Consider the following 12,667-nt stretch of genomic DNA (forward strand, 5'->3'; position numbering starts at 1 on the left):
CACGCCTAAAACGTTCAAATTTTGCCAACCAGGGTGCCTGCACGGGTCTCAGGCCAATTAAAAGTAGCACAGAACTCCATGAAAACTTGAGAAGGGCATGCGATTAGAGGTTCACTTCTTTGGCAAAGCCAGAGCCAAAAGAAGAGAATTTATGCCAAAAAACGAATACCATGAACGTGTAAACTGCAAGAGAACAAAAGAGTTGATTCCAACACAAATCTTGCCTTTATTCTCCAAATCAGTAGCTTCCATGAGCATCTATGTCCTACTCAAATAGTGTAAACTAAAAATAATGCTGCACTATCAAAATTCGAATCTTTCTCTATCGACTACTGTAGTTTACATGCTTAAAAGTACTTCATATCAGTATTTATTACCCACACGAGGCCTTGAAGATTTCCCTAAGGATCCTGTAATGGAAGGCTTGAGAAAATCCCTCAAATCTTATGGTACTCAGGCTAAGCAACAACCAGAGCACCTAGAAAAAGAAAAACAAGCTCTACTCCACCATGGCAGAGATTGTCACATTGCCCAGTTCTCTGGTTCGTTTGGCCAGGATGAGGAAGTTATTGTCAACGTCGACAATATTGTTGATGTTTCTGACAAAGAAACCACTATTGCTTCAAAATCCTGCAGTGGAAGTCCAAGCAGGAAAGCTACAGGGTCAGCAAATAAATTCAAAGTGTCGTTTGAGGACGTAATTCATGAAGCTGTCCGGGAAAGAAGCAAGGACTCGCACCAACCATCTTTCAGTGCTCTTGAGCAAAATTCATGGAGGTTAGTCGTGAACAAGGCGAAGTCCAGATTGATAGACCAGCCTGAGGAACACTATCAAAGAACTGAGAGAACGGTGAACTCTGATGGAGCTTTGGGTGAAGAAGATGACGATGAAGACATCCCAGAAGAATATAGGAACATAAAACATAACACGTTGATAATGCTGCAATGGGTGAGTCTTGTTTTAATCATAGCAGCTTTAGTTTGTAGTCTGTCCATTCCTGTATTAAAGAGGCAAACATTGTGGGATCTTTCACTATGGAAATGGGAGATAATGGTTTTGGCACTTATCTCTGGTCGTTTGGTGTCTGGTTGGGGAATTAAGCTTGTTGTTATCTTCATCGAAAGCAATTTTCTTTTGCGGAAACGGGTTCTGTATTTCGTTTATGGGTTGAGGAGGGCCGTTCAGAATTGCCTCTGGTTGGGTTTGGTCTTGCTTATTTGGCACTTGACTTTTGATGACAAGGTTGAGAAGAGCAAGAGCAAGATATTGCTTTATGGGACCAAGATTCTGGTGTGTTTCTTTATAGGAACATTAATATGGCTTTTGAAAACCCTCCTTGTTAAGGTTCTTGCTTCATCCTTCCATGTCAATGCGTTCTTCGAACGAATCCAGGAGGCTCTGTACAATCAATATGTAATCGAGTCACTCTCTGGTTCTCCATTCCCTGAATGGCGAAGCACCAAGGAAGAGGTAGGGGCGGTCACCGGGGTTCAGCAAATAAGAAATTCCGGGCCTGCCAGTCCCGGTCCTGGTGATTTCAAGGAAACTCTCCTTGCAAAGGAAGGTCGTGGAAAGCTACAAAGATGCACCACGGTTGGGAAGAAACCTAGATTTTCTAACAGAACGCCTAACAAGAAAGATGAAGAGATTCCAATTGACAAGATGCAAAAGCTAAACCATATGAATATATCAGCTTGGAATATGACGAGGATGATAAATATCGTCCGCCATGGTGCCTTGTCTACTTTAGATGAGCATATACTTGATTCAGACATCAAAGATGACTCTTTACTGCATATCAGAAGTGAGTGCCAAGCAAAAGAGGCAGCCAGGAAAATATTTCAGAAGGTGGCTAAGACAGGAAGCCAGTAAGTTAATTTGCATATTTTCCCTCACTGTCAATCCATATCATCTCCATTCAAGCTGACTGACCATGATGCTGGCATGGATAGATTCAAAGTATTTTCCTTTCTTATGTTTTCCTCCTGATATTTTTTTACGGCCATTCATCTGATGTTTTGAATCTGTATCTTTGTATTAGCCAGATTTACCTTGATGACATGACTCGCTTTATGAATAAAGAAGCAGCATTTAAAGCAATGCATCTCATGGGAATAACACGCGAGGATGAAGGAATAAGCAAGTCATCTCTCAAGTCCTGGCTGGTAGTTAATCTCTAAATTTATTGCTTGGCCTCCTTTGGTCATTGGATATTACTGATTTATTGCTTGCTTTTGGACATGGCCCGTGCTGGGTTAAAAAAAACTTGTATTTGATTTTATCAAATCAAAGCAATCTCATAAGCTAATTTGACTAGGTTGTCTGGATTAAAATTTAATTTGATTTTTTTTTAGAAAAAAAAAAACCAAAATAGCATGAATTTAACTCTTTCTTTTAATCTTAAAATGTAGCCGTTTTGAATTAATTCGGTCAAACCAGATCAACACTTTCAACCCCTAACCCGAGTCTTCAGCCTAGTCATGTGTCGGGTTAAGATTAATAACTTTTCTTCTTGATGTATTTAAAGAGAACGCAATGAAAGAAACTTCCTTCTTCTGTTGTTTAGGTTAACGCATTCAGAGAGCGAAGAGCACTGGCATTATCTCTCAATGACACAAAAACAGCCGTCGATGAACTTCACAATATGTTGAGCATCCTCGTCAGCGTCATTATTCTGATAATCTGGCTCATTATACTTGGAATTCCTATCTCTCACTTCCTAGTCTTCATAAGTTCCCAGCTTCTGTTGGTGGTGTTCATCTTTGGAAATACTTGCAAGACCGTGTTTGAAGCAATCATATTCTTGTTCATAATGCACCCATTTGACGTGGGTGATCGCTGCGAGATCGATGGAATCCAGGTATACATAGTAATCATGCCAAAGCATCTTTCTCAACATGGCAGTGTTTAACTAGAGTTGACTTATGTTTCTTTGAGCTTCAGCTGAGAGTTGAAGAGATGAATATATTAACGACAGTGTTTTTGAGGAGCGATAACCAGAAGATCGTATATCCCAACAGTGTTCTAGCAAGCAAGCCTATCGGTAACTTCTATCGCAGTCCAGATATGACGGAGGCAATTGATTTCTCTGTCCACATCTCCACTCCGATGGAGAAGATTGCTAGCCTGAAAGACAAAATAAAAGGGTATGTAATTATGCATGAAGCTCCACCTAGCCTTTTCCTTTTCGTAGTTAGATGCTAGTTCAAGGAAGCCATTTCTGCAACCAATGCAGGTATGTTGAAGGAAACAGTAACCACTGGCATCAAAATCCAATGGTGGTCGTGACAGATGTTGAGGACATGAACAAAATGAAGATGTCACTTTGGGTCACGCACAGGATGAACCATCAGGAAATGGAGGAGAGATGGGTCAGGAGAAATCTTCTCCTAGGAGAAATGATCAAAGTGTTCAAAGAGCTCGATATTGAATATCGCGTGCTGCCCTTGGATGTGAATATCAGAAACATGCCGCCTTTGGTCTCGAACAGGCTGCCCTCAAACTGGACCACTTGTGCCAATTAATCAATAATTGAAGAAAGACAGCATTGGATTGATGAGTTCCCAAGAGGAAAGATGGGATTCCGACTGAAGGTTTCAATAAAGATTGCCCCTACTCAAGGCATGTGAACAACATAAGTAGTTGACTCCATGTAAATTGAATGTAATCGATGTAGTTTGTGAATCATTGCTTTGTGATTAGACTAAATAAGTGCGCAATCTCATGGAGGAACACCTCTGATGTAATGGCGAGGTTTCCAACTATAAGAATGGTGTCTTTCTGCCTAGCAAAGCAAAAAAGGCAATGCTAATACCTTATCTGATGATATTATCAATCAAACAGGTGAATCTGCAAAGTGGTAAAGCTCCACTCCAACATCTTTGTAACAAAGATGGATCAAAATGGACACGACACCCATAACATGAAAAAGCTTAACAATACTAAATAGAAAAAAATAAAACTAACTAAAAAATATTTATTTTCCAAAAACATTCCTACACTAGTCTCTTTGGATTTGAAAGAACTCGTTATCAAGTTCAAATTATTTGTGAGATAGAATCTTTTTAATCAGAAAATTATCCTCGCCCAGACCCAGCTTAGCCAGATGTCTGCATAGCGGTTACCTTCCCTGTGATTGTGCTGGTTGGTCACCTGTCGATTACTGTCAATGTATCCTTGCTCAGCTAGTGTGCAGAAAGAGCAAACTTGGACGAGGAATTCCATTTTCCTTCGATGCAGCATATCATCCACCAGCCATATCAGTAGCACGAGTAAAGCCCTGCAAAAGCAGCACTAATAGTATTAACGATGGTTTTCAAATTATCTTTTTGTAATTATTATGATTTTTCAACTTGACCTTTAGTTTAGAAGATTTTAAGTTAGTTTCTTAACTAGAGTGGATAGTTCACTTAGTTAAATTCGAGTGACTGACAGATTACCTGGTGATTTGAATTATCCTAAAGTTTTGGATAAAGATTAAAGAAGTTTCCAGAGACCAAGATCCAAGGTTGGGTCTTATAGCCACGGCGGTAAAGGTGGGCAGCCTCCACCTTAAATCTGAGGAGGAGGCCCTCTTTCATATGTTAGAGAAATTATTATTGGTTCATCTAGACTTACAAGGCCAGCTTTCTGGGCCAGAAAAGGTATAGTTACACCGTCTCCATGGTACGTCTCACAGTAAACTGCGCGTTAGATAGCTTGTTAGCGTTCGCTGCGTGCTAGATTATTGTTTTTAAATCATAAAATATGATGTACAAGGGCTAAGTATATTTTAAAGAATAAAAAAAATGAAGACTGGATATCATAAACAAAAATAATAATTGTCAATTCTCAAGAATTAAAATATAAAAGAAAAAAATAGAAAAAAAATCAAAAAACAAATCTTAAAAAATAAAATACCAGCAAAATCAATCAGGTGAGGTTGTTAGTGTACTCACAAGTAGGATACGAGCACAGAATAATCTATCACCAAACAAGAAAAAAAAATCATATTACAAAGACAAAAACACCCTTACAAACTAAACTTTGAATTTTTAAAGTCAAGGCTAAACTTGTCAATTCACTACAAAAAAAAAAAAAAAAACTAAAAATCCCCTCCTAAAAGACTAAAAAGCATGTACCGTTTGCTTTATGCTTTAAATAACAACGAAGTATTTTTTCTGTTAAAAAAATGTCAAGGGACTGAATTAGGCCCAATCAATTTCGAAATGACCATTCCGTGAATCAGTTTTAGTGTTTTTTTTTTTTAATGATGAGAGGACCTTTGAATCTCTCTAGTGCTCTTAAAAATCAGACGAGGTAAAATTAATGATCAGACGGAGAGGACAAAGAAGTTGTTAATGTTAAAAGGATTATATATGAAGAACATCTATGCAGTAATAATGATTGTATTGAGCATCCATAACAATAGTTTACATCCACAGATAGACCGGAGAGTCAGATATGCATGCACTATATTTTTTTTTGGCATGAAATTAATTTTCTGGTTTGGGTCAATCCTGAACGTCTTGAGCTTTAATATTCAGCTCCACTTCCATGGCTTGCCTGAGCTGAAGTTTCTCCTTGTACTCTTTCAGTTCTCTCTTGTATCTTTCCTTGTCTTTCAAGCCAATGTTTTGGTAAACCTGCAAAAGACACAATCGATTTGTGAAGAACAACTTGAGATGCTTCACTTTGGATCTTGAAATCTTAATTGCTAGAGGCTAGAAATGGTTTCACGTGAACTGAATTACGGTAATGTAAAGAAGGCAATTAACAATGTAGTAACAATTCTGTGTTTGTACCATCCTCTCCTCTGCGCTGAGACTGCTCCATGACTGGCCTATCATTTTTGTAAACTCCCTTTCTCTATTGGGGTAAAGCGATTTCAGCTTATAGTGTTTCTCAGCAAAGAAGAAGTTGTAGCCACTCCTGTTGGGTTTGGGGTAGCTGGGATCCCCCGATCTTCTGCTTCTCCTCCTCCGACGCCTGCGGTTGGGAGTGTATGGGACAATGGCACCATCATATTGAGGAATAGAATTAGACAAGTCCTGCTGGTCAGGATGGTAAAGCACTCCATGGAGAACCTCTGAACCTAATTGCACCGAGACCAGGTAACCACAATCAAATTTCCCTTCTATTGTCCCACTGGCTGAAAAAGACGAAGAGCCTGTATAGAAGATGAGATAAAATTAATCTGCTCGTTAAGCTTGCAGATTAACAAAGCAAAGGGTAATTTTTCAACTATAAAGCTCAGAGTCCACAGTTAAGGACAAGGTATGCTAGCTAGCCCTTTACTACATGAAGTCCTTGGACCATTATTCCTCGAAGGCTACAGGAGTCAAAATCAAAGGGTTTTCCTTTCTGATAGATATTCATCACACAATATACTCTATGCAAGTAAGCTACAAGCATAGACAACCAAAAAGGGATTTTCAACACATGAAACATCATATACTATAAAAATAACATGGACTATAGCCACTGAATCACAAGATAAATGTAGCGGGACCACTAAGAAAAGGAAGATTGGGAAATCACAAAAGTATCCACATTCGAATCAAAATACCAAAAATCTCGCCATCAATATCTTTCCTAGAACTGTAACTCAACTCATAAAATTGAATTATATACAAGATTAATATTATACGTGGAGCATAAATTAGATCAAACATTTGTGGTCTGATGTTGAAGCTCTATTTATCCTCTTACATTTTTATTTTTTTCTATAAGCAATGAAATTAGGAGATTCACAAAACCAAACTCACTTTCGGTAGACGGATCAGGACAATCCCTTATGGGTTCTGGAGAATATTCCACAATAGCCAGTTCAGTTTTGCTTGAAGGGCTGCCAAGAGGAAATGCAACTGCAGAGTGAATAAGCAGAGAGGAATCAGTTTGTAAGGGGCAAAAGCCATATGGCATGGATAAAACTTAACAAAGACAGAGCCAGGATACTAAGCGATCATCACCTGCTGGAGTAGAGACTGGACCCTGGATCTTGAAGAAGTGGACCTGTTCGTAATGATAAAGGAGGCTAAAGTAGTGTTTCTTCAATACAAAAGAAGCACTTGTTGTTGTTGCAGAGAAACAAAACACAGAACCCACTTCCCTCCATTTCTTCTCTGCAACAACCTACACATGCATCATCCGTCACTTTGAAATGTCTTGCAAGAGAGCTTGTCGAATTTACAGACCAAAATGATCGTTAGGAACAGAATCGAACCTTATCATAACCACCCCTGTTAGTTGTCTCTACATATAAAACTTGCAAATCTAGCTCCTTCCCTCCAATCACAGGTATCCTTCAAAAACAGAGAGAATGATCATCGTACACAGAAACATGACATGATCAGCCAATCAAACAGTCAAGAAAGAAAGAAAGATAGGGATAAGGGAGGCTTACATAAATTTGGTGCCCATTACAAAATGAAAGCGCCTGAGAGTGTCCCAAAAAACAGAAGGGTCGTTAACAACATCTTCATGAGAGGCAAGAGGCGCAGGGTAGTGCTTGTTTTCCATTCCAGCCTTGAATTTTCTCTTACTGCCCGGCGACATTTTCTCACCGTCGCCGGAAAAACCAAGAAGAGGAGATTAATATTTAATAATTTAAGATTACTAGCTACACCTTTGATTCAAAAGCAACAGTAGCAACGACGACAAAGAAAAAAACTATATAGCAAGATAAGAGAGTAATTAAGACTGAGCCAAGGCAGAATTAAAAGAAGAGTGTTGACGCGTGGGAGGCAACGGTTGCACAAAATTGGCCTTTTCTAGCATTTTGAATAGCCAAGTCCACCCAGTAATAAGAGAGGGAGAGAGAGCAGCAGCAGAGCCCCAATAAGCCAAGCCTGCCTTTTTTATTTTGCACAGGTCTATGCTTATTATTAAACACTACTACTTCGTATAGGATACTAGCAGTGTACTGCGCTACTTTTCCTTCTCTCTCGTGTCAATCGAAGCCTGGCATATCTGCAGCCATGAGAGCTTCGACTTTGGTTCTCTATCCATGTAAGTGTAACGTTGACATGCACTTGCTTTACTCTGGTCTCAAAGGCTCTTCTGACCATATCTTAAGGTACATCTGTAGAAAGATACTATAGTGTATTGGGAATGGTTTCTAGTGCAGTCCAGTGCATTAAGCCGAGTACGACACAGGTACCCGAAGCATTCCTCTGCATTAAAAGCTTATCTCCCTCTATTTATGGTTCTAATCCTTCTATCCTCCCTGAAACATTTTTGGGCCCTCCAAATATGAGCTTCCGCTGGTTAGGTTAAAGTTTTACATGGCAGGAAATATTTTGGACCCGCTACTTTCCAGGCATGAGCTGACTTCCCTATTGTATCAGTTACTATATGCTTTTATGTGGAGACATATTCGGGTTCATTTCGAAGAAAAATACATAGATAACGAAAGAGAAAACTAAATCTTAAACCCACCACCACAAGTGATTGAGAATATTTTTAAAATATTTTTTTTATCTTCTCGCTTTTTTCTTTCTTTGTGTTTATCTCTAATGAGTAGTTACCTTTTTTTTTTTATTATCACAAAAAATATTTAAAACCAGAATATTTATAAGTTAGTTTTCATGCACTAAAAACGTTTTTTTTTTCAGTTAGATTTGCGAGTCATCTATGGAAAGTGGCGCAGAAATTATCCAAGTACAGTGTATGATCATACCTTGATTACCATAAATGATACGGGCCTAAACTGGGGTGAAGGCCCATTATAAATGTATAAGGGCTTAACTTCTTGGGCCCTAAATAAACATAATCGGAGCACAATTAGAAAATCCTAATTGGTTTTTCTTTGTAGATATTTTTTTTTTTATGTTTTTTACTCCATGATCCTCCTTTGATACAAACATAATCGAAACACAATTTAAAACATTACCCGTGACATGGTCAGATCACCATAACCAATGATCTATTTAGGATTATAATAATGATTACAGTTTAAAGTATTTTTATTTAAAAATATATTAAAATAATAATTTTTTAAAGTCCAAGTCTGAGCTAGGTAAAATGATGACCTGAAACCTCTCCCAAGTTAATTTTTATTTTGAAATGAATTATTAAAATAATATTATTTTGATTTTAAAAAAAAAAGTTGACGTGGCTAAAGAAAAACCTAGATGCTGGGCCGAGTCTTGTAGCTATAGCGAGAGAGTACACTAACAAAAGAGGATGGAATACAGACCTCGAAGATTTGCAAGTACATGGGATCTTTTCCTACGTTTTCATCACGGAGAGGGTTTGTGGATTATGTCCCGTAAAAAGTCAAAACCATCGGTCTTGTCTTGTCTTGTAAATCAGAGCAGGTCGGGGCCATGTCGAGAAAGCACTATGTGGCTCCAAGCCACGATCAAGAGCCCAAATGTTCAAGGAAGCTGAATCCAGCCCGTTTTAAGCTAATTACTTAGCGGGATGTTGCAGAAGCCTCGTTGAGCTTTTTTGAGAACAAAGTGTTGTTTTCAGATTAATTAAATTATTAAAAACATAAATATATTTATCATATTTTACGGGGTTAATATCTTATTTAGTTTAATTAGAAACTGATTTAGATCAGTTTTCGATTTCCTAGATTACTCCAGGACCGGAATGAGCTCTACGATCTTTTGCTTCTTGTGGGTTGATCTTGGAATCAAATCATAATCAATGGTCAACAAGATCTGTATTTGATTTTTTTTCTTACGGTCTCCGTTCCTGAAATGGACAACTCTCGAGTATTTCACATCCTTTCACCAGCAAAGGCTAATCCTGAAAACATGGTTTGATATTATTGCCTGGTCTTGCTGGATCGCCCACGTACTTACGCCACTTGAGTGAACGAGAAGATCATGACCATGGGGACAGTACTGTAAACGAGTTGACTTAGTGTTCAGGCACCCAACTATAGATCAGTAGCTAGCAACCAGCACGTCCAGAGAGCTAGATTCATAGGCTAAGCCACCATCTGTCACGGCACCAGAAGAAAGACGAATAGAGAAGAAGAAGAAGAAGCAAGTAACAATAACAGTAACGTGATTGCAAAGTTAACTAGTAAGTTGATTTAATATACCACAGCCACACAACATTCCGGTCTCGTACTGTTCCTAAATTCAAGACTTTTTACGAACTTAAACCTAGGATTTTCAACGTTAAAAGAGACGGTGAAGACGACTGCTGGATATTTGTTTAAGATTTAATATTGATAGGGAGAATTTATCCTGGATCGTTGGTGAATTGTCATATATAGGTTTTTGTAGTGAAAAAGGTGAGATCATACAAAAATCTTGTGAGTGATTCTGTGCTAGATTCTTATACACTCGCACAAGATAAGATATAATCTTGAAACTATATATATAGATTAGCTTCTTTTTTTGAACTTCTACAATCCGATAACTTCAGTTTTACTCTATACATGTCTATGAGATGAATAAGTTTATTTGAAACCAGAAAGGCAGAAATCCACTGTCAGATAGAGAAGGTCTCATTAATAACCATATAATCTACTACAAGAGCAAACTTTCACAGAGATTTGTTCAGCAGAATCACCTTTTTTCTATCTCCCAGGCAAGCTCAGATTTTCTCAGTTATTGTCCGCAGCCTATGTTTATATATATATATATATATATATATATATATATATATATATATATATATATATATTCTAATTAGCGTTTGGAGGATGTGACGAATATTATTTTTTTAAATGATTTTTATTTAAAAATAAATAAATAATTTTTTTTTATATTAACATAATAAAAAATTAATATAAATTCTTAAAAAAAAATGTGGTACAACTAACTCACAAACAGTCCCAGAATCATAGTTGTTCTGCTTAATGATTTTTTTAATTGACAAAGGACCACTATCGACACCTGCATTATCCCTTTTGTTTTACATGTCCTGTTTTTTCTAACATCTTTTTAATATCATCATCGTTTACTTCATTAATGCCTTCAACTTTAACTGCTGTTGTTCCGTCATCAAGCAATTTAATATTTATTTGTTTGAGACATGTTATTTTCGGTGGATGTGCCATGTCTATCCTTATCTAGTACTTTGCATGAATTTATAATGCTGGAAAATGTGATAAAAATTATTTTTTTAAGTGTTTTATTTATTTAGAAATATATTAAAATAATTTTTTATTTTTTATTAATATATTAAAATAATTAAAAAATACATCAAAAATAATTAAAAACAAAAAAATAATCAAACTTTTATAAAAAACAATGACAACCATATCTATAAACAGATACACGATGGGTTGATTAAAAAATCTAAATTTTAATTAAATTAAGTTTTAAATTAAATTTTAAAAAATATTTATTTAATTAAACTTTGTTAACCTCGTGGACTTAGCCAAACTCAACAAAAATAATACTAGAATTAAAATATAAAACATTAAGAAAAATGTCAGCCTTGTAACAAAAAAGTATTGTTCCAATTACCTTATAACCTAATCAATACTAATTAGTTTATTCTAAAGTTTTTTTATTATGTGGTTTAATTTATTTTTAAGGCATTTTTTAAAATGTTTTTTATCTAAAAAAATATAAATTTATATTTTTTAGATGGTTTTCAATAATTATAACGTCTTGATATTAAAAAATAAAAAAATAAAAAAATTATTTTAATAAAAAAAATACTTTTGAAAAGTATTCTTCTACATATTACCAAAGAAACATGAACTAAACTATTTTTTAGAGCATGTTTGGTGTTGTTGTATATTATATTTTTTTAAAAAAAAAACAATTCGGTTAAAAATACATTAAAATAATTTTGTATCTTTTTATTTTTAATATACATTAAAAATATTTGAGAATGTGGTATAAATTATTTTTTAAAGTTTTTTTTACTTATAAATATATTAAAATAATATTTTTTATTTTTTTTAAATTTATTTACTACATCTGATTTACATCAAAACAATAAAAAAAAATTAAAAATTAAAAATTAAAAAAATTAAAAATGCAGTTGACTCCTGCATCGAGAATCTCGAGAATCCCACAGTTAAAGTAACTTCCAGAACTGACATATCTATGACTAGCATTACATTTAGGGCCCGGTAAAGGTATTAGTAGTAGCATCGCATTATTTTTATACACATATTTTTTTATTCTAAATATTTGTATATTTCAGCTTAGTTTTCATTGATCCAAGATCGTAGACAAACCATCCATATTTAAAATAATATGCCGCACAAAATTTCGAAAAAACCCTTTTTCTTATGTTTCTACGTTAAAATAAAATAAGAAGAAGGAGCAATTGGTTGGGATTTGATGAGAAATTAACAAAATAATTACGCAACCCACCTAAATTCTTCATGTAATTGAGTACAAGTATCAACACAAAATATTCACAAAGTTTTTTTTCCCCTCTCTTGGAGGGAGAATGAAAGAGGGTATGTGGTTAGGCACCATGTAGTGAGAGACTAATTTAAGTGTTCCTTTTATAGTGTGGTATATGATATATTTTTTTAAATATTTGTAAACACTTGAGAGCATAGTTTTGAAATCCGGTCCAGCCCAGTGGGTCGACCTGGAACTCGGGGCTGGAATTGAACTGTGTTGAAAAAAAAATAAGGTAAGGAAAAACTCGGGGTGACCCGGCAAGACCTGGTTGCAACCTGTTTTTGTTTTTTTTACTAAAACGACGTCGTTTTGATTTTAAAAAAAAATTGACCCGGACAACCCGGTG

General features: G+C 35.8%; 2 protein-coding genes across 3 annotated transcripts; one reads left to right on the forward strand and one right to left on the reverse strand.

Annotated features, from left to right (window-relative positions):
- The first annotated feature begins 270 nt into the window (after positions 1–270).
- LOC18099695 (mechanosensitive ion channel protein 6-like) lies at positions 271–3,819 on the forward strand. Its single transcript, XM_052452896.1, has 5 exons — positions 271–1,869; positions 2,043–2,166; positions 2,568–2,861; positions 2,945–3,147; positions 3,237–3,819. The coding sequence occupies exons 1-5, from the start codon at positions 293–295 to the stop codon at positions 3,523–3,525; spliced, it is 2,487 nt and encodes an 828-aa protein (XP_052308856.1). The 5' UTR covers positions 271–292; the 3' UTR covers positions 3,526–3,819.
- Positions 3,820–5,372: 1,553 nt separating this feature from the next.
- LOC7485626 (high mobility group B protein 9) lies at positions 5,373–8,351 on the reverse strand. 2 transcript variants are annotated; one of them, XM_024601167.2, is made up of 6 exons: positions 7,386–8,351; positions 7,206–7,284; positions 6,952–7,114; positions 6,748–6,846; positions 5,785–6,074; positions 5,373–5,625 (listed from the first exon to the last, which is right to left on the reverse strand). In XM_024601167.2, the coding sequence occupies exons 1-6, from the start codon at positions 7,535–7,537 to the stop codon at positions 5,494–5,496; spliced, it is 915 nt and encodes a 304-aa protein (XP_024456935.1). In that variant the 5' UTR covers positions 7,538–8,351; the 3' UTR covers positions 5,373–5,493. The 2 variants fall into 2 exon arrangements, with proteins under 2 accessions (XP_024456935.1, XP_002307758.2); XM_002307722.4 differs by having other exon boundaries at positions 5,785–6,149; positions 7,386–8,347.
- Positions 8,352–12,667: the final 4,316 nt, after the last annotated feature.

This window comes from Populus trichocarpa, chromosome 5, assembly GCF_000002775.5.
Source record: "Populus trichocarpa isolate Nisqually-1 chromosome 5, P.trichocarpa_v4.1, whole genome shotgun sequence".
Taxonomy (NCBI): domain Eukaryota; kingdom Viridiplantae; phylum Streptophyta; class Magnoliopsida; order Malpighiales; family Salicaceae; genus Populus; species Populus trichocarpa.

Bases quoted from the DNA above. Each gene is read 5' to 3' on its own strand.
- LOC18099695 (XM_052452896.1), top strand. From the start codon at position 293: ATGCTGCACTATCAAAATTCGAATCTTTCTCTATCGACTACTGTAGTT. The intron at 1,870-2,042 runs GTAAGTTAATTT...TCTTTGTATTAG, and splicing joins GTGGCTAAGACAGGAAGCCA to CCAGATTTACCTTGATGACA. The intron at 2,167-2,567 runs GTAGTTAATCTC...TCTGTTGTTTAG, and splicing joins CATCTCTCAAGTCCTGGCTG to GTTAACGCATTCAGAGAGCG.
- LOC7485626 (XM_002307722.4), bottom strand. From the start codon at position 7,537: ATGTCGCCGGGCAGTAAGAGAAAATTCAAGGCTGGAATGGAAAACAAG. The intron at 7,285-7,385 runs GTAAGCCTCCCT...CTGTTTTTGAAG, and splicing joins GTAATGGGCACCAAATTTAT to GATACCTGTGATTGGAGGGA. The intron at 7,115-7,205 runs GTTCGATTCTGT...ATGCATGTGTAG, and splicing joins ACAGGGGTGGTTATGATAAG to GTTGTTGCAGAGAAGAAATG.